At 39.2% G+C, this 20,766-nt stretch overlaps 2 protein-coding genes across 6 annotated transcripts in view; one reads left to right on the top strand and one right to left on the bottom strand.

Annotated features, from left to right (window-relative positions):
- The first annotated feature begins 5 nt into the window (after nucleotides 1–5).
- On the top strand, nucleotides 6–6,849 carry LOC135164558 (tetratricopeptide repeat protein 39C-like). Of its 2 annotated transcripts, XM_064125022.1 has the most exons (15): nucleotides 6–474; nucleotides 561–698; nucleotides 1,155–1,356; nucleotides 1,440–1,629; nucleotides 2,161–2,361; nucleotides 2,617–2,785; nucleotides 2,993–3,191; nucleotides 3,264–3,514; nucleotides 4,924–5,101; nucleotides 5,171–5,274; nucleotides 5,337–5,457; nucleotides 5,540–5,647; nucleotides 5,903–6,018; nucleotides 6,074–6,241; nucleotides 6,583–6,849. In XM_064125022.1, exons 1-15 carry the CDS (start codon nucleotides 325–327, stop codon nucleotides 6,796–6,798), a joined length of 2,511 nt encoding a protein of 836 aa, XP_063981092.1. In that variant the 5' UTR covers nucleotides 6–324; the 3' UTR covers nucleotides 6,799–6,849. The 2 variants fall into 2 exon arrangements, with proteins under 2 accessions (XP_063981092.1, XP_063981091.1); XM_064125021.1 differs by lacking the exons at nucleotides 4,924–5,101; nucleotides 5,171–5,274; nucleotides 5,337–5,457; ... (2 more) ...; nucleotides 6,074–6,241; nucleotides 6,583–6,849 and adding exons at nucleotides 3,738–3,946; nucleotides 4,005–4,823 and having other exon boundaries at nucleotides 21–474; nucleotides 3,264–3,512.
- Nucleotides 6,838–20,766, bottom strand: part of Ca-alpha1t (Ca[2+]-channel protein alpha[[1]] subunit T) — a 37,449-nt gene continuing 23,520 nt past the window's right edge. For 2 of the 4 annotated variants that reach the window (XM_064125012.1, XM_064125014.1), the window contains 10 exons: nucleotides 16,659–16,815; nucleotides 15,987–16,142; nucleotides 15,717–15,857; nucleotides 15,208–15,498; nucleotides 14,199–14,503; nucleotides 13,822–14,011; nucleotides 13,061–13,597; nucleotides 11,455–12,571; nucleotides 11,206–11,355; nucleotides 6,838–11,087 (listed from right to left, as the gene is read on the bottom strand). In XM_064125012.1, coding sequence (XP_063981082.1) covers nucleotides 9,535–11,087; nucleotides 11,206–11,355; nucleotides 11,455–12,571; nucleotides 13,061–13,597; nucleotides 13,822–14,011; nucleotides 14,199–14,503; nucleotides 15,208–15,498; nucleotides 15,717–15,857; nucleotides 15,987–16,142; nucleotides 16,659–16,815 — 4,597 coding nt within the window. In that variant the 3' untranslated portion in view covers nucleotides 6,838–9,534. Of the gene's footprint in view, nucleotides 11,088–11,205; nucleotides 11,356–11,454; nucleotides 12,572–13,060; nucleotides 13,598–13,821; nucleotides 14,012–14,198; nucleotides 14,504–15,207; nucleotides 15,499–15,716; nucleotides 15,858–15,986; nucleotides 16,143–16,658; nucleotides 16,816–20,095; nucleotides 20,217–20,766 lie in introns of all 4 variants that reach the window. The other 2 variants (XM_064125013.1, XM_064125015.1) reach the window with 1 other exon arrangement.

Here is a 20,766-nt window from a genome sequence, read left to right as displayed (position 1 = left end):
TTTCACAAAAACTAAACAAATACAAAATAGTCATGTCGAATAGTATCCCTTGAGCAACGTATGATTAAATAATGGACACAAATGACCCACATAGTGGTATAATTCTGCGACTCGTGCCAAAATCAATACAATGCACCTTTCATGCGATATGTTACAACGGAAGGGCAGCACTACTGCACACAACCCGATGGGTTACTTGACCCTACGGTAGCATCACAATAACTCCAGTGATACAACCATGTTCATAAATGGTCTCTTACAATTAAAGTGATTTCATAATAAAATGTTTGTTGAGTTGATGACAATCAATCATCCGAAGTGATAATGGCAGTAACTTCGGAGCCGGATTGGAGTGTTGCTAGAAGGGGTCTTGCCCTTTTCCTAAACAACAAGCCTGACGAAGCAGAAGTACTGTTTGCTGATAGGAATGGTAGCTTCCATGTGAAAACCGCACGTTGTTACATGCTTTTCATGGTGAGTATTATAAATTGATGTAGAGTCTATTGAATCAGGAGTTTAGCGGTGAGGAAGCTTTTTAATGACTCTGGGATTTATTTTAGAACGCACTAATGACATATGAGGATGAGAATTTCCAGCTGGCCATGAAGTTATTAAAAGAAACAGAGAGAGAATGTGTTGGAGATGTTGGGTGGTTGAAGAGCGTTACTAATAAAGTTTTCGGATCTACTCCGACTGATGTGAGTTCAACTTTACACTCAGGGTCTTTGTTTTAAAAATAGTTTGAGTAATGATGTTAAGGTGAAGTGGTATAAGCGGTTATTGTGATGGCCATCCATTTCTCGAATCTGTTGTTGGTGGACACTTGTCCATTTAGGAAAGACAGATTAGTTTTATAAGATGAAAAAATAAAACTCTCCGCTGGCAAATCATTTTTTTTCTCTACTTATTTTGCAAATTATTTTGTTCCGAAGCTACTGCACTTTTATTTATTTTTTTTCCGATTAATCGATCCATAGTCATTCATGAAGAACCACACGCAGCTACATTTTTCTCGTGGGATGATCTAGCTAGTGTTAAATTTCTCTTACTCGTTCATCTAGTGTGTGCATCCCCTTCATTATCGTGACCCAGCGCTTTTGAATAAATCCCCAACAACTCCAAAGATTATCTTTCACTCCTACACTCCGATTTAGGACGACTACGCAAGAAAACTAGAGAAACAAATTGTTCTGGCTGACAGCCAAGTATGTACCGCAATGCTGGTGCTTCTTCAACAGGAAGTCAGCAGTTACGTCCGAGGTGGATGGATGATGCGGAAGGCATGGAGAATTTATCAGCACACGTATTGTCAAATTCTCCAGCTCTACCGACGTACCTTCGGCATCAATCCATCGGGTAATACACTCCGCCTCCTGCCGATTTTCCAATGCTAAAAGAGTTTGTTATGGATCTTCAATCCCCCCAAATGTGATTCACAGGTTTCAACGGGAATTACACGAATAATGAGAATGGACTTCTGGGCTCCCGGTATAACAGTTCGGAGTGGTCCCTTGGCTCCTACCACAGCACGATCTCCACATCCACTCCAATACTATCGCCGTCTTCCATTAAAAATTCATTGTCGATGATATTTTCGCTCACGGGAGTGACGAAGGAGCCCGAGAACAAGTACGTTGTGTTGAAATAGATGAGATGAGGATGAGAAAAAGTGGATGCAGGTCAGAGGATAGCGGATGAAGTCCGTTTAAACCCGAAGTCTCGTATTTAAGCATCCTCAGGCTCTCGAGGAATTATTGCCCCTGAGGAGTCTGAGGTAGTTTAAATAATGAGACGGCGCTAATTGGCAATTAATTATGGCTGTGCACTCATTTTATATTCCCTGACCTATACTAATGCTCCCGAAGAAATGACGCACTTGAATCACATAGACCTAGTTATCGGGATTTTTGAATTTGATTTGTAATGTAAAAATGATTGAATTTCTAACTAATAGAATATTCATTTACATTTATTTGGAAGGGGGAAACTTTTCGCACAAAAAACCGATTATATTCTATGTGAATAAACATTGAAATTGGATAAATCCTTTGATGTGATTCAACCAACTTTGCTCCATTCAAATAAACCATTTCTAAGGGTGATAAATATATACGCGAAGTGCACTTTGAATAATATCCTCACATGAATGAATCTTTGTAGTTTTGTAGAACCGGCGGAAGTGATTCGTCTAATGTCAGCCGTCAGTTTCGGTTACGGAATTTTTCAATTATGCGTCAGCCTTGTACCCCCGTCACTTCTCAAGTTAATCCATTTTTTGGGATTTGAGGGGGATAGACGTGCAGGGTTGACAGCTCTAATGTATGCAAGGCTCAGTGAAGACATGCGTGCACCACTTGCTACGTAAGTGATTACAGTAGTAACAGAATTACAAAATCAGACATCGCCATTCATGCTCAGAGTGACTTTAAAACATGTGACGACATTTCATTTTTTTCTTGTACATTAATTAATATTAAGAGTAAAAAATATTTTTAAAAGATTACCCTGCTCCTGGTAGTCTCCAATATTCGTCATCTCCTTTTGTTATTTTATCAATCTATTCATACGGGAACCCAGTAGACTGGAAAATTCAATAAAGATGTCAATTGATTCCAGACTATCCCTCTTGTGTTATCACACAATAGTGAGGCCATTCTGTTCCCTCCACGATTGGAATATAAAATCCGGAGTCGAGGCTGCGAAGCAGTTAATCAGCGAGTGTCAGCAGGATTATCAGAACGGAGCTCTCTTTCTATTCTTCTCGGGTCGTACTGAACGTCTCCAGGTGCTCAAACATTCACTTAAAACTTCATTTATCGCATAAAAGCGACAGTAAATTTTAAATAAATAAATCGCCAATAATATTGTTTTATGGTGCTACAAGTGCTTCAGATTGTTTATAAATATGCACTACCGGTCATTTACCGTCTCGTTAGCCGAGACATTTTAATTGTCCCATCATAAAACCTCATACAAACCTTCAAAATTTCAGTCAAATATTGATGCAGCTCTTGTCGCGTACAACAGAGCGATGTCCTCCTCCTCTCAAAGAGAAATTCAACTGCTCTGTCTTCACGAGGTGGCCTGGTGTTATGTCATTCGTTTGAATTATGCAAAAGCCTTCGAATCCTTCACCAGACTCCAGCACGATTCCAGATGGTGCGAGAGCATTTACGCATATCTCGCAGCTGGTAATGGTCTCACGTTTCCTTGAAATTAAGTTTAGCTATCTGACAGGTGTATGATGAATAATTTCATTACAGTGTGCTCTGGAGCGAGTGGTGAATCGCATGAAGTGCTCAGGACTTTCAGGGAAATTAATGTTATGATTTTGGGTGGGGGTAAAACGACGCAGTTGGATACATTTGTTGCGAGACGAGCAGCGAAGTTAGTGGACCAGAATGAGGGTGTTTATACACCTGCCTATTATAAACTCTTGGTTTATGAACTACTTTATTTGTGGAATGCTATGCCCTCGTGTTCTATGGATTCATTGAGGAACGTGATAGCGGGTATGTAATGGGATTAAAGTCGGGGAATATTACGGAGGGGGGAAAGTTCAGTGTAGTTTAACTATTCTTTAGAAATCTTTAATTTTGCGATACACTCAATGATTATTGGATATTGCAAAAATTATGGTGGTAATTTTTTACTTGAATTGTCGATCCCAAATTTTACCCCTCGCTGAAACACACCCACACCCATTCTCATTTTTAATGATTCTTCTGCTCGTATAGAGTGCAAAAATAGTCAGAATGACGAACCCATGACGGGTTTGGCCTACCTCATAGCAGGCGCCGCTCACTCTTACCTGGATGAGCAAGTGACTGCCATCAAATGCTTCAAGAATTGTTTGAAATTACGTGCGCCCAACACTGATAATGACAATCAGCACATCAGTGCTTTTGCACTTTACGAGCTTGGAAGCACGCTGTGTAAATCAAACGTAAGTATTTTTATTATTCAATTATTTTAATTACTTATTATTATTTGAATGATTGTAGGCAATTCAGGAAGGAGTAAGTGCACTGCTGAAAGCACAATCACAGTACAGTGATTACGATTTTGAAAGTCGGCTGACTGTGCGAATACATTCAGCCCTCAAAGCCCACTCATAATAATGTATAGGGGATACTGATGTCCTTTTACCGATGTACGCATTTGCCTTCGATCCTAAGATCTACACCGTCTGTGACATTGAAAGGAGAACATGGGAAAAATATTGGAGGAAAATTGCCGAAGAACGTAAGGAATCGTCTGGGGGAATCTTCTTCTCTTGAATTATTTTGCGTTGGTTGGGAAAAAATACTTGAACGCTACGGTAATGTGTCTTAAAAAATTCGGTCTTTATGCACTTCCAACATACAATATTATTTCATCTCTGTATGGGAATCATGAGATTTTACACATAGCCCGATGATAAATATGTTTCGTAATAAATGAGATATCCCTCGACGAGTAACCTTCGTATGTAGTTAGAGTTGTTGACATTTTCGAGGCAATTTTCCTCCAATATTCACTCCATACAGAAACGAGTCGAGCAAAATAGACCGATTTGAATTCTCTTCGAATGTTTTATTAGATGGGATTGTTCTTCCCATTGTGATCCGCCCCAATTGTGCTCAATTGATGATTTTCCAAGTAATGAATATTGTTTAAAAAAATACAAAAGTGTCTGTTTTGCTCCACCCGTCTCGATGTAAATTATATTTTGTCTGTACCACGTTGAATGTAACCCAATGAATCAGTATTACATGAGATTAGTGTAATATGTGTCTTTTTCCATGTGGAAAGCAACCCCCGTCCAAATAATAAAAGGAATTCCTTATTGATAATCACTTGTGTCGTTATTTGCAAATTTAATACCAATCATTCGTCGTCCTTATTCCCAATAACTCTGACTGAATTTTCACGTCTATAAACGAAAAAAAAAACGATCAACTGTCAAAAAATATTGAACACGATGAAGACCAGATGAATTCCCGAAGTGGATGTTGCTGTATAAATTCCGGAAGTTGCCTAGTCAGAAGTGATAATCGTAGAATTTTGTGTCAGTCGTTCACACGTACTCTAGTATTTTTTATAGTAACAAGTCTTCTCGGTAAGTCGTCGTACGATTAAAATTATCAACAATAACGTCATTGACAGAAATTGGTTAATTACCCCTCAGCGATGACTGTATCTCATATCTGCGATAAATACTCCGTCAGCGGTTCGTTTCGCACAATCAAATCTGACTTAAAAATTCTCCGGGGCCACTTGGATACACTCACGGTAAATCGAATTAACATGGGGAATCAATCTCATAAAATAATAGGCGTTGAATTATTCCTCAGGTGGAAGTACAAAATGTCATTGAGCTGAGGGATGAGCTTAAAAATCGACTGAGGGAAATTAGCAGTGTTATGCCGAAAATGTCGGAAGCCATTTCGAAACTGCGTAATGAAGTCTCGGAAGGTAATCGATCATGAATTATTCGGAATGTTCATTGATCTTTATTTTTACTTTCTCCCTGAAATTGTTGGGATTTTTCCGGAAGACCTGGGCGCTGAGACGAGCGAGAAGTTCAAGGACGTTGTCAGGATGGAAATACAGACCTACGATGCCGATAAAACTGGTCGCACTGATTATGCCCTCGAATCAGCCGGTTAGCCATTTCGTTAAATTATTGTATTTTAGTTAAACAATCTTGAGGACATTGAGAAACAAAATGAACAGTGAGGTCATTTACATTTTCAATATTCACGTTCCATTGACGTCTCAGATTTTATTTTTCCGCCGTAAAATACCGCTCAATCGGACACGTTAGGGATATTTACTCTCACTAGGAAATTGAGAAACTTTAACGTAATTTTTCTTAAACTATTGAATTATTGAAGTTCATTATGACCGAAATTAAAAGGAGGATCAATTGTCTCTACACGAGATACCGAGACATATGCAACCGGTGCCTCGGTCCTCTCCCTCTTCGGGATGCCCCTGTGCCAGAGGCGAAATACCCCGAGGACCGTGATACAGGTAAAAAAAGAAGAATTTGTTTAGTAATTGACATTAACCGTGATTGAGTTGATAGACAGGAGTTCTCCCCGGTGAATGTTGGGCATTCAAAGGGAACAGTGGATCTGTGGTTATCGAACTTCTGGGGAGCGTTTACGTATCCGGTGTCACACTCGAACACATCTCACCGTTAATTTCTCCCACTGGCGAGACTTCTACGGCACCTCGAGACTTCTCTCTATGGGTAACTTTACTAGTTCTGACTGATGAGCAATTTACTCAAGCTTGGGGGTAGAATCGAAACAATCAAGGGGTTAAATTTAATAACACCAAGTTAACACATTCCAGTAGTAAAGTTGGCAAACTCGATTCAAGATCAAATTTTCCACGAATATCCCAGAAAGTGCGGGGAATTCTCTCCAGGATATTGTGCTATCCCTATCAGACTTTTTTACGGGAATTTAGTATGCAATAGATTTTCGCAACACGACGTGGATAATACTTTTTGCGAAAAATAATTGATTGGAATAAAATCATGTCCAAAATTGTCGCATTTAAATTTAACGAATCTCCCATTTTATTTAGGGATTGAAATATAAAGAAGACACCGAGGGTTTCCTGTTCGGTCGATTCACCTATGAAAATTTTGACTCACCAGTGCAATACTTCAAAGTCCAGAACACGGCGAAGGATCCTTACGAACTTGTCGAAGTAAAAATTCACTCGAACAGCGGCAGTACTGAGTACACCTGCATTTATCGCATCCGAGTGCACGGTACTTTAAGTAGATTGAAGAAATGAGAGGTTAAATTAGCGGAAAAAAGTGAATAATTAATCATATTTAACGGGTAATTTCATCACTCAATTTATTACTCACGTACATTGTTTGCCCCTTTAAGATCCAATATTTCGTCTAGAATTTTTAAATATTTTTTATTGTATACGCTATACACTAGGGCGCTGTTCCCGATAATTTATTAATCTCGATCTCTCTCTCACATTCACCCGGCAATATCGTACATTCGATTGCATCAATATATTTACTTATTCATTAGACTTTTTTTTATGCACCCGCAAATACGCATTCCGGTGCATCTCATTTCATATGTTTTCATTGTAATAAATAAAACATGGGTGTGGCACATTATCTACAGTGGTTTTCTCTCGTCACATATTCTTTCTTTAAATTAAATTAAACTGATTTTTACGAGTACCACACATATCGTTTCTTCTCATATACGAATTCGGGTCGTGGAGAAGGCTATTCATTTATCGGTTTCTCTCTAATTCCACTTTATTTAGCTTTTCGTGAGGAAAATGGGGATTTGGAAAATGTAGATCTTCATCTTTTCCTTTTTCTTCAGAGTTTACGAAGGGTGCAGGTTTTTTTGTTTCTAGAAGAAGTAGAAAGTTACGACTAATAGGGGAAGGGGAGAGGGACTTACACTAAATCGACGCGGCGATGTCGTCACGCCCAAAAATCACAAGTTATTATTGAGTGTTCATTGAATCAATTAATTTCATGGTAGAGTGGTAAAACTCAATGGTGTTACAAAGATTATTTCAATAATAAATTTATTTTTAAATAGAATGTCAAAGGCATTGAGGTTTTCCCTTCCTTCGCCTCATAGAGAGATAAATACTGAGGGAAAATTATTGAAAAATTCTAATAATCGTAGAGCGCAATTCCGTCCTATTCTTTTCTATTTCAACGTTAAAATGCGAATATGATTTTCTCCGCAAGGTCTGAGTAATGGTAAAATTATTCCGAATTTTTCAAAACATACCACCGGAGAACCTAAATAAATGGCTCGTTTTGTCTGACAAATGCCGACCAGCGGCTTATCTTTTACGCCTGGAGACGTAAAATTTTTCTCCAATCTTGGGTTCAGCCCTTAATCCCCAAAATATAAAGTAAGTCTAAAAATATAATTTTGTACCACTCCACCACCGAATTGTGACTTGTAAGCGCAAAGAGCATTGAAGAAGCGGCCACGGTGCGCTGAGAGTCTCATATAGAAGAGGCAAAAGTGCAGGGAATGGCGTAAAAAGATAACGTCAATCCCCAGTACAATTTAATCCCGATTGTCCAGGCAATTTGTTTACCTTTAGAACTGCGACACCGTCACCGTGCGAACGCTCGCCAACGAACGCGAAGGCATACAGTTTCATACTCCAATACAATATATTAATTATCTATACTTTTGTAGTATCAAAATAAACCTGCACATCGAGTGTAGATAGAATATTCTATGTACAATTGTAGAGTTGTCTATATTGCTTTTTTGGTTTTCAACATATTTATTCTCGCGTTGATTTTCATATTTTTTTTTGTGTCATCAATTCACCAACTTCTTAGTTTTATTTGTAAAGTTTACTATGAATGACTCCTCCAACAGTTTTCAGTTATTTCGGCTGCGCTTTGACATATTTTTTTGTCCACATTTGTTTTGGTATTTTTTTTTTTCAGGAAATATTCTATGATTGAAATATATATCACAGATCTTAATGAGAAATGTTTCTAAATGTTCCGAAAGAAGCAGAAAATAGTTTTTTCTTAATTTGGTTACAATGGAACAATTGGTTTTCTCATTTCGCTGGACGATAAAGGACAATAGCCTAAAGTTCATCCCCGAAATTTGGTTATTCCGTTAAAAACAAAAGTCAATAGTTATTTAATCTAGCAATTCCTACGTAAATTCAACGAGTATCATGTGTAAAAGAGGAACATGACATTTAGCTCGTGAATAATGAGAGAAGATTGTCAATGGTTTTTGTTTAATGGCAGAGCACTGTGGAAGTATTAGAATAATACAATTCTCCATTGATTTTGAGTTTACGTTAGTTTTTCCAATGTAACATATTGATCATTACATACAAGTCACAGGGCGCATTCGAAATACGCAGTACAAGAAGTGTGGTAACGTTTACGTTTCAACGTTTCTTCCCCTTCTCACAATTCTTTATCCCTTGATTAACGAGGAATCAACGTCATTTGTCAAGCTCACCATTTCTGATTGTCCTCTACGTATTGTTGTTCACTTGAGACTAAGTTTCCGCTACATTTGTTTGTTTTCTATAAGAAAAAAAAAGACACCCTCAACCATTGGTCAGAACATCGCGATTTTAGTCCACCCCCGGAATATCCTCCCAATTCCATCACCACTCGAGACGAGAAAAATCGAGGAATTCTACACAAACGAAGAGGTTTTTGTTTTTCTCATTTCACGAACGACGTCTATATTGTCATGCACTACGCATCTCTCGTGCCATTGTTTTATATTTCTCCAAATCGTTCAATAAATTTCATCAATCAAATGTTTACTTGAGGCAGCACACATTCAATAACTCCCACGTAACATTTACAATTACCTACCTATTACCTATGTAATCACCTATATATGACTCATCATTAAACTCTAATACAAATTAATTTTTCATATTCATTTTGTTTTTTTTTTTTTTTATAAACAGACTATGGAAGATTTATCACCGACTAACGAGTCATACTCGTACACACCGATATTCAATTATGTTTCACGCGTCAAATTTCTCTCTTATTTCATTAATAACATCATCAATCTGCGATGATTCATCAACAACACCAGTGCTTGTTTCTAAATAAGCACTTGGATCGACAATGATACTTATACTTTTACCATGCTCACCAGAACTACCCGATGAACTATCATCAACATCCTCATCAACATAAATATTAACTTCAGCCTCTAGATCTCTAACGGGTGTGCAAATAACTTTATTAACTTCAGTTATATCTAGATCACTTGTACCAGCAGAATTATCATTCACCCCATCATCCCTAACACTCGTTGCTACGTATAACTCATCGATATTAGTACCCTGAGACGACGAGAACTGTTCATTATCATTATCAGTGTATGTCTTTGTGTAATCACTCGTGATCTTGAATTTGGACGGTCTCCTCTCATTAATTACAGAGTGAACGTCGAGATCTTCGGGTGGCTCGAGTCTCCCAAGTGGTTCATCCTTAGTTACATCCGGCCTGCGGCTTTTCGCCCCGTAACGCAGACTGTCGGGGCTGTCAACAACGGTTAATAAGTAATTTGTGGCTTTCGATGGTACACTAAGACTTGTGTCAGCAGTCTGTGATGTCTCATCGAATGGCCTTCTCCCTATCGTCTTCACTTCGAGACCCAGGGACACTCTCTCGACATCGTGCTCCATCTCGGGACGAATATATTTGCTTTCATGGGGTGATTGACTTCTCTGGGGTATAATTCGTGGTATCGAGAGATTATTCACGGGTCTCGGTATCTCGGCTATTTCAAAGTGCGTCACGTTGGGCAGCAGTGGTCCACGCTGCTGCGAGTGGAATGTTTGACGACGTTTGAGATTCATCCTCGACTGTTTCACACCACGATACGATGAGCTACGTCTTCGGCGATTGCTTCTACGTGTTGTTGAGCTCGACGAATCATCGGTGTGGAGTTGTCTCTCTGTTGGTGGATTGTAAATGAAGTTGGATGGTAACGATCGAACTTTTGAGAGGCCTGGCCGTAATCTCTCCTTGAGGTATTCACCATGAAATTCACGAATACGTTTATCAGCCAAGTCGTCGTACTTTCGCAATCTGTCGAGGCCATTCAGTCGTAGTTTCTCGAGGAGATCCTCATCTCCAACGTCCAATCCCAATTCAGCAGCCAACTCTTGTCTCTCGTTCTCCTCCTCCTCGGCTTCAGCCCTCTCAAGCAACTCCTGCTGTTCGGCTGCCAATTCACGCTCCAACTGCATCTCCATGTCGAGCTCATCCTCGAGATGCTTGTGACTCTCTTCCAGGTGTTTCATCAACACCGCAACCACAACATTAACAAGAACAAATTGTGCCATGAGAACAAAAATAACGAAGAAAATCGGTGCTATTATTGTACTGACACAGCAGTTCTTGACACAGTCTGTGGAATCGTCACAATCATCACGTAGTGTGTCCTTCATAATGCCATTCCAATTGTCACCGGTTGCTACCCTGAAGAGGGTCAAAAAGGCCATGCCAAAATTACTGAAGTGCGCATGCTCACCGAGACCCTGACACGGTAGTTCATCGCTGCATTCTGCACAGATAAAATGAGAAGAAAAAAAAAAGGGAGAACGAGATTGTAATTAAAGTATCGTGAAATCAATAGTTGAAACTACTTCATCCTCCGTATACGATTAAAATTAATGACTCACCAAGCCGACCAAATAGCTCCACCCCGAGCGCTGCAAATATGAAGAACAAGAGGAAGAATAAGAGACCCAAATTTCCCACCTGCGGCAATGCCTGCATCACCGTGTCTAACAGAGCTCTTATTCCCTTTGCCATCTTTAGTAGTTTCAGAACTGCAAGTATACGACATAATAAAAGTCATTAAATTTATGAGGGCCAATAAAAACTTATTGAAATAAAAATAATCCAACAGTTACAAAATCAATACTGACCCCTTGCAATACGCAAGACCCGCATAACACGAATAATTGTTGGATTTATCGGTATTATCTTGGATTCAAGCTCCTCAAGTACAATTCCAACAACGGACAGTATAACAATACCAATGTCAAGCTGATTCCATCTGTCCTTCATGTACAATTTAATGCCCAATGCGAGTACTTTCATCATAGATTCAAGAATGAATACAGCAGTGAAGAAGTAATTAAATATTTTCAACGCATATGTCAGGGCTTTTGGCATCATATAAAATTCCATTGCCATTGTTACAACATTTAATCCAATAACAGCGGCTATTGCAAGATCAAAATACTTTGATGTTACAACATTGTGCACCAGTAATCTTGGCTTTGAGTAGTTTTGATAATAAGGTGGTTGATGCATTTTGCGTCTCTTCTTTTCCATCTGCAGTGCTCTCTTGGCAGCTCTCCGTACTCGCTCCTCTTTCTCCTGCTCCTCACGGCAACGATGAAAATTTTCAACAACAACACCAACAAACATGTTCAATACGAAGAAACCAACGAGCAAAATAAATGCTATGAAATACAACAAACGCCACTCTGAGTAGTTCTCCTCGGGTTGTTGATCAACACCAACAGCATCCAATCCCGTGTACATAATATTAACCCAACCGTCTCTCGATGATAATACGAAGAGTGACATAAGAGCTTTACCGAGATCATCAAAATTGTACTTTCTATTTACCCATACGTTTCTCTTATCCTTCAAGCAGTCTGTTTTATTGTGTACATCTTTAATATCAGGACCGTCGCAGTAAAAAAAGGCCCCTTTGAATAGCTGCACACCAAGTATACCAAATATTATGAAGAATGTGCAGCATATTAGAACGATATTACCAATTGGCCTCAGGGATGATAACAACGTTTGCACCACTAGTTTCAAACCGGGTGCACGATTTATAACTCGTAGAGGCCTCAGTGATCTCAGTAAACGAAAAACACGTAGTATTCCAAATATACGTGGACTGCTGGACGATATTAAGGACATCAACAAGTCAACGATTGATATTATAACGAGGGAACCGTCCATTATATTCCAGCCAGAGGTAAAATAGGCATCTGGACCGTACAGCATCCCCGAGGCAACCACCTGCAATTATATTACCAAAGGAAATTACTCGCAATATCTTCAATAGAGATACTACGATATATTGAACATGATTTTTCATTGTCATATTTCATAATTCTCATGCTACTTTTCCCAAGTAACAGATGTTTCCCTTTAATACCGGATTCAGGTTGTTCTACACGATGTATGGTACTTCAACATAACAGAACACACTTGCATCCATTTTTACAGGCTGAATAAAACAGTGGCTCATGCACGATTCTGCTTAATGGAAGGTAAAAGGTGAAATATCGTTAAATGCATTTTGTGGTTTAATTTTTCAACATCACTGAACAATTAGGCAAATTGGCTTGCCTTTGTTTGCTAGCGTGTTACACAGTGGCAAAATACTTGACGAGGAGTTTCAAGTTGACAGTAATTAAGAGCCCTGTATTTTGGGAAACAGCTACTACAATTAGGGAATTGCTTTTTGTAAAAACATGGGAAAACTGAATTATTGCCACTACTCACCTTAACAAACATCTCGATTGCAAATACAACGGTGAATACATAATTGGCAGTGGCAAGAAATGCCCTCTCTCGACTGTCTGATGTTATTGTAGGGCGTTCCATAGCAAGTGTTATGCAATTTAATCCAATAAATGCAAGTACAACATTGTCAAACCATTTTCTATCGACAAACCATGTACACCACATACGAAATCTATTGTTTGGTGAAAATATGTACAATGAGTATTCGTCTCGTTCTTTCATACAACCCTTTGGCTCGAAAAACATGAATATTTTTTTAATTCTCTCAACACTGCTTGCACTACCACCACCATTTGATGGGGGTGTATGTTCACTGTGCGATGAGTATCTGTCGTTCTCGGTATCATCTTGTACTCTCTTTATGCGCGGTAATGCACCCGTATCAATTGTCAAATTATTGATTGTTCGTGGTGTTGTACTGGATGGAATATCCTCGTAGGGTAAAACCTTGTGAGCCTGTACAATGTCATAGCTACGAAGTGAATTTCTTCGAGATAAATCGTCAATCCATCTCATCTATAAATTCAATAAAAGAATTCAAGGTGAGGGGCCTATTCAGTTGCAGATGCAATCGAATGGAATTGAAATGAGGGGACTGGAAAATGGAAAAATAATGGAAAACCCTGGAAGGGACGGTAGAGGGGGAGGTGAGGGAGGCTGAACATTCGATGAAGAGTGTACTTTCATTAAAATAGAAATTTTTTCAATGAAAAGAGGAACTCCTTTTTGTATCCACCTACCTGATGAGAAGTCGTATAACAATGCCCTATTGACGAGCTATGACTCCTGATAGAATTGTTAGGACTGAGGCTACGATTGTGGGTCGCAATCATAGTAGCACGGTTGTTGGGTGCATCTCTCTGCGTGTCATTGCGTATTGAACCGTGGAGGTATCCACCGTTGTAGCCCATGTATTCACCGGTGCACAATCTACGTGATGAGAGAAAAATATAAATACAAGAAATTGTCTGGTAAATTGAAATGATGCAGACATCCTCATTCGAAAGTATCGACGACATTATGTGACGAATCATGAAATATTCTGATAAACATTCCCTTCTCTCAAAATGTATTCAAAGCTAAATGAACAGTAAAGCCCTTTCAATGATGACTTTACCCAGAATTTGATCCACTGGTGCTACGACCATTGTTCAAAATAGTGGCTTGGGCTGGTGGTTCTTCATCACTCTGTGACCACCGTTTACGACAGATTGATGGCCTAGACAAACGCCAGGAGTATCCTCTGCGTATCCTGGGTGGACTTGTGTTTGATAATTCACGGGATGGTGAGGAATTCGAGAATGTCGATATACCGGGGCTCATTCGTCTCAATGTCTGGCTTCCCACCAGATTGTTTGTTGCATATTTGTGGTTGTTGTTGTCCGGGGGCTTGAGGAATCCTGATGTTATGCTGCACTGACTCTGTGGAGGGCGAAATCGATGGGTCATTCTTCTTTATATATTCATAAAGCCGTGAGACTCTCAAGTGATCAAATGGAAAAACTGAGCAAGTCTGTAACTCACTCAGTTATTAATCAGCAAATACCTCCGGACCGGAGGGGCTCAGGGAGATGTGTCAAGGGACCTTTCTACGTAAATTTTCAAGGGCTACGTGGGAAAAAAATGGGAGAATTCTTCTCGTAAAGAATTATAGATTGCCACACTGAGAAAAATTTTCAGATCATTTGCACGTTTGAAAAAAAGTATTATATAGTACCGGGAGAGTTATTGAAACTGTCGTAATTTTTTTGGTACCCTAGGTCTTAGCAAAAAGTAGTTGAAAAATTGTCATCTGTATGAAAAAATATTTAAGCGTTACCGTATTTAATTTTCTATATTCCATTTAAAAAGGTTGGGTTTCCCTTCAGTTTACTGGGATAAATAATAAGGAATTAATTCCATTTGAAGAGAAAAGCCCTGAAAGAACGATAATGTTCCTTACTCTTCGCAATAAATTTCATCCGGAAGAGCCATTTGAGGGTGGCGATAAAAAGCTATGGAAAAAAAGAACACGCACACGAAATACATCTCTTAATGAATCCGGCTGGACCCCTCCAATCCCGAGATCTCCGGAAAATAATTAGAGGATCACAACAGTACAAATGCTCAAGGCAATTTCAACTCACACTAGATCGATCAATGGATTCGATTGACAAATTAATCGGATAAATGGCACGGTAATTAATGTCTCTGTAACCAGTGTCCAGTGTGGTATTCGGAGAATCCTGGGGCGTTGCCGCTGTATGTGTTATCATGGGTGGTTGACCCGCGACCCCCATCATTTTATTCTCTTTCTGAATGTTACACTTGAGCTCCTCGATAGCTGCTTTTCGCCACATGCGATTGTGCTTGTCCCGTCTGTAATTGTCCTTAAATTTTCGAAGATCGTCAACGCTTTGCCATGAATTCTTCCGCTCCTGAAATTCGGTAATGTAATGAAAATGTAAATGAAAACTTACTTTGTATTGATTTTTGCACTTTAAAACTGATATAGTAAAGCCATGCGTGTGACTAGTGATGGCCCAATTGCAATTTGCGAGGGCAATTGTCAATTTAGAGTTACAATTTCCGCTTAAGAAAACCATTCAAGTTCATGAAGGGGGGGAGATTCGAATGTACGGAGGATTATACAAACTTGAGGGGTGTAGGTGTCACTGTCGGTTATCGAATGTGATCCTGACAGTCTCGAGCTGGATCCCTCGTCACTGCCAATACCAGACTCCTTCGCAGCGAGCTTTGCCATTTCCCTTTGTTCCCTTTCACGTCGTTCATTTCTCTACAGAGCGAAAGTAAACAGACCGGAGAGAAAAAAAATGTTGAGGTGGGGAGGGAATAAAAACGGAGAATTAATTGCCGGGGCTTTCTGACATGAAATCCCCGTCTATCTCAGAGTGGATTCACTTACCTCGGAAGAAAAACCCTCGACCAGAATGGCAACGAGCAAATTGAACAGAACATAATTGCCAAATGTCATTAGTGCGACAAAGTAGAGTGCAGCCCAGTGAGATGTCTTCTGCATTCCATTGAATAGCACAACATTCCAGTCCTCCTGCGTGAGTATCTGTTTCAAAGATAAATAAAGTATACTAGTGAAAGACGAGTTTTTTTTTAATCCACTAGAACGTCAAATCAAGAAATCAAACGAGAGAAAAATAAAAATTGTAGGAAAAAAAAAATGAGGTAACGATCGAAGCAGAGAGAAGAAAATTCGACTACATCCACATATTTTATTCATCTCAATAAAACATCATAGGGCTTTTAGATCAATGAGGAGAATGGGAAATAACGCCAAAAGTAAATTACTAGACATGCTTCCATCGTTATTCTCGATGTTGGCATGTGAGTAAATAATTTTAAATAATAAATACAACATTCCCCGAGTGTACGACTGTTTGTTTGCTTAACGAGCGCTGTAAGTACAACGACATTTATGAATGTAAACAGTAAATAATATATAACAATGACAGACAGAGAAGATACATATAACAGACAAGAAGATGTTGATTAAAAGTTGTGGTTTATTCAGGTGCTTGTTAAATACTCAGTGAGAGGGTAGCTTTTATCGAAACATTGGTACCTGAAAAACCGTGACAAGTGCCCAGACGATGTCGTTGAAATGCTTTCGATCACAGCGACACATTGGGTGGTGTGATACCACTTCGGCACAGGTACATGGCCGACTCCGGTCCGCCCACATGCAAAACTTACCCCCGAACAGGTACATTCCTAGTATGCTGCAACCGAAGACAATCCGGTATCGCCTTAGAGTCATTTGTCTTATCCACATTCTCCGGGATTTGGGGAGGGATACGATTATTATTTTATGGCGGATGGTTCTATTATCATCAGCTCCGAGACACCGTTTCTCTATGTGGGAGGATTTGCGGGATTTTGCGAGGGGGTGTCACTGATTGTGAGAGATATTACGAATTTTGACGGGAATATTCATTTGGATTAAGAGCATCCAATGTTCATACAGACACAGGTAGAGAATCTGGAAATTTTACTGATTATTTGATAAAAAATCGCTTTCACCGTGAAGGGCGATTCGCAAATTTACACGGGCGGAATACGTTGAGAATGATATATGTATTTTGAGGTGTTATTGTTCCCTTGGGTGTTGGCTGATTGGACGGTAGTATTTCGCGAAGAAACAAAAGCAGAGCTAGACGGAAATTTTGGAAATAAAACTGCTGGGTAAACCCGAATACTGTGCTCTGCACGGGGGGGAAATTTTTCATAAAACTTCGCGTGCTGGAACCATAAACGTGGCGCAATTTAGTAGCGAAGCGGTAAAACTTTTTATGCTGTTGCAGCCCTTAGCTGAGTTTTCGAGAAATATCTCCGGATCTAAGAGAGATAACATTTTTATAATAGCGTTCTTGCAGGGCCAATTGAGGGCTACAAAAGTCATGATAAAAATTTTTATATCGCTTTAGATTTCGAGATTCAATAATGCAAATCTGGTTGAATGGTTTGACAGCTTTACTGACATTATTCAGTAGCATCCCAAAATAATTGTGTAGCGGCGAAAAATCTTTTCGTGTAAAAGTCCATTTTTCACAAAATCTTTCTCTCTCTAATTGGCTGCTATCCAAGTAACGAGAATACTCCAAGCTATTCTCAATAAATGTCTGTATTCCTCCATCTTGCAATTTTTCTATCAAATTGGCATGTGAGGATGACGGGCGGACATAAGACGGATACCAACTACTAGTTTTTTTTTTACAAGTATCGAACGATTTTTCTATCATAATGTGTGGAAGAAGGACGGGCTTGGCACGAGAAAATTCTTGAACGTTCAGGAATTTCTCTGACACTACAATTCACCCCCTCATTCCCTCCCTTGGAATTTCGTAATCGTCGAGAAAAAAATTAACGAACGACGTGTGGCCCGAGGAGAGAGGTCCTCGAGTAGTCGGCCAGTCTGATTTTTCGAACTGCGCGTGAATTTTCATTTCACCCCCAAATCATGCAAATGTCTATTCCCATCAAAAATCCGGTTTTCTCGCCGTGACACCACAACAAAGAGCCTCAACCATTCTCTTGGTTTTTTACATTAAAAAAAAATACAAACTAAGGGTTGGTTTTGAGTGCGCTCGTACACGTAAAATACGTTTGCGTATTGTATATTTAAGCAGTTAGGGCAGTTTAATCAGAACCAAAAGAAGGGGCCAACATTCCGCAGGGGTTGGACTGAAAAAAAATTGGGGAAGAAAAAAAAAACAGAGGGATGAGCCTCATCGAGGCAGATCTGAGGCAATCAACTCACGGTCTCCATCCCAAGTGGCACTTAAGCATGAGGTAAGTGAGAATAGGGGTTTGTTGGTGGGCTTGGGGGGTGGGGGGCGCAGGAAGGGGAGGACTCAACTAATTAGCAGTATTTTATACGATGCTCTTCGAAGCCCGCTCAAAACCATTATAAGTACACTGGATAAAATACAACTATATATTATACTGCATATGTGTATATGAAAAAATGGTATTACATGTGAGTTTGTGATTATTGTGATGATGCTAGTCTCATTATTTGAACTCTATAAACTCTTAATGATACTCTAACCGTAGTAATGCGTTAATTTAAATGATCACTATTGATTGTGTATCCGCCCTCTTTCGCACCGCGATAAGAAAAAAAAGACTCCTCATTTCCTCAATTATAATTTCGAAAAGTGTACAGTAATTCCAGAGTGTTTGAACGACGTCAGGCGGTAAATATGCTCTGTACGATATTATAATAATTATAATTCAACACTGATAAATGATAATCATGCAAAAGCTAACACTGATAGCGGCGAGAATAAACGATCGACCTTCTTTGCACACATAAAGAAGTCGTCGAACGGGCATGCAAAAGCAAATCGACTGCAGCCCAACGTAATTTCCATTGGAATATACCCGACCCTTATACTCAAAATGTTCACCGAAGGAGGCAGCTCGTGGAATGTAATATCGTTCCTTCAAATTCCTTTGGTTTCTCAACCCTTTCCCCGTGGCATTTCCCTTCAGCGTGATTACGATAGTCACGCGAGAGTTACGATACTACGAATTGAACTCCCAAACTTCTTGGTATAAACCGATAATCTCATTTCGCCCAGAAGTTGAAACTTTCAATAATTTACATTCGTCATTATGTATTCATGTACTCAATTTCTACCCTCAAATCCCAATCATCCCAAGAGTATATAGTGTGAGTTTTTTTTTCAGAGTAATAGAAGACATTCATAGTTTATGTAAAAGCAAGAGAAGCATGGTGATGGACAGGGGATAGGCACAAGCATCATGCTCAAGATTACTAATCCCTCGTTACTCATTTATTAGTCCTTTGTGACGGGGTGTGTTACACACCCCAGGCTTTATTTGGATTTTTTGAGGTGCTGCAGATGCACGAATCAATGCTTCACTTTTATCGTGTTTATTTATCACGTTGTTACTATCAAGGGAATAGGGCCTGATGTTGTGTTGAGCAATCAACGAGTAACGAAGGATTGACCAGTACTGTGAGATAATATTCCTGGAATTTTTCATGTGTCTCATCACAAAGATGGAAGATGATTGATTGATGCATTACAAGAGGATTTCGAGGGGATGTAGATTGATTATCAGATAAAAAACTTAGTCAAGAGATAAAATTCCGTCATTCCAAAAAACTTATACGTTACCTTTGTTCATAAATCATAAATGTAGATATGCGGTCACACACGAGAGTTTAGCTTTAAAAGAGTAACATATTGATAGACAATGGTGAACAAGAGAAATGGAGAGAAAGGGAGAGAGAGAGAGTGGTAGATTACAGTGGAGAGTTGAAATGTGAGTGGAGAAGTGAGACAGTTTATAGATTTAAGAGAGATCATGGAGAATTAGACGAATGGAGATTCAACAGATTTGAAGGGAAAAAAAAGATAAATATGGTTATACTACAGCCCTCGACGAACTCATTAATTTCAATCTCTTTTTAGTAATTTGTTAAATTCTTTTTTTTTCTTGTTATCCTGGTTAACTTTATGTGGATACCTGAAACACTGTCACTATTGCCCACAGTAACGAGTCAAAGTTTTTTCTATCGCACTCGACGTCAGAGCTGCCTTTCATCGTTTCACGGAATTTGCAACCGAACAGGTTCATCCCGAGAATACTACAACACAACGAAACGTGCGATATACAATTTTTTTTGTCTGTTCTCCTTATATCCTGATTTTGCATCATCTTTCTTAACTTTGTATGCTTAAACTTAACGTATTCTCAAAACGCTTATTAAAAAAATCCCTTTACTCTCAAGCAGTCCAGTGTATTTTATTTTACAAGAAAATCAGCGGTTGAAAAATCGGTCTGTGAAGTAAACACGAGAAATTAAAAAACAGAAAAACAGAAAGGGAAGATAATAATCCTCTGGCACAAATGCTGAATGCACAGTATTTCATTAATGGATGCCTGAAGCGTCGTACTCGGTCTTTGAGTGGCCCGAAAGAGACAGAAAATAGGGGAAATGAGGGGAGCGGTGGGATAACTAAAAAAAATGTAATAAAGCGACTCGTAAGCGACCTCATTGGATAGACGATTTGAGGATTTTCCACGTGGGGGGAGGTACACATCTGCCAAGCTTTACTAAAATATCGACGACAAAAAACATCGAGGATTGGGCGCATCAGAGTCGCTCGTCAACAATGGAGAGAAACACTTTGAAT

This window comes from Diachasmimorpha longicaudata, chromosome 7 (genome assembly GCF_034640455.1).
Source record: "Diachasmimorpha longicaudata isolate KC_UGA_2023 chromosome 7, iyDiaLong2, whole genome shotgun sequence".
Lineage (NCBI taxonomy): Eukaryota > Metazoa > Arthropoda > Insecta > Hymenoptera > Braconidae > Diachasmimorpha > Diachasmimorpha longicaudata.
Note: the sequence above shows the minus strand (reverse complement) of the source record. Positions and strands in the feature narration are given on the sequence as shown.

What these genes read in the sequence shown, in the direction of transcription:
- LOC135164558 (XM_064125022.1), top strand. Translation starts at nt 325, where the DNA reads ATGGCAGTAACTTCGGAGCCGGATTGGAGTGTTGCTAGAAGGGGTCTT. An exon ending in ATGCGTGCACCACTTGCTAC is followed by an intron (nt 2,362 to 2,616) that starts GTAAGTGATTAC and finishes AATTGATTCCAG; the next exon opens with ACTATCCCTCTTGTGTTATC. An exon ending in TTACGCATATCTCGCAGCTG is followed by an intron (nt 3,192 to 3,263) that starts GTAATGGTCTCA and finishes ATTTCATTACAG; the next exon opens with TGTGCTCTGGAGCGAGTGGT.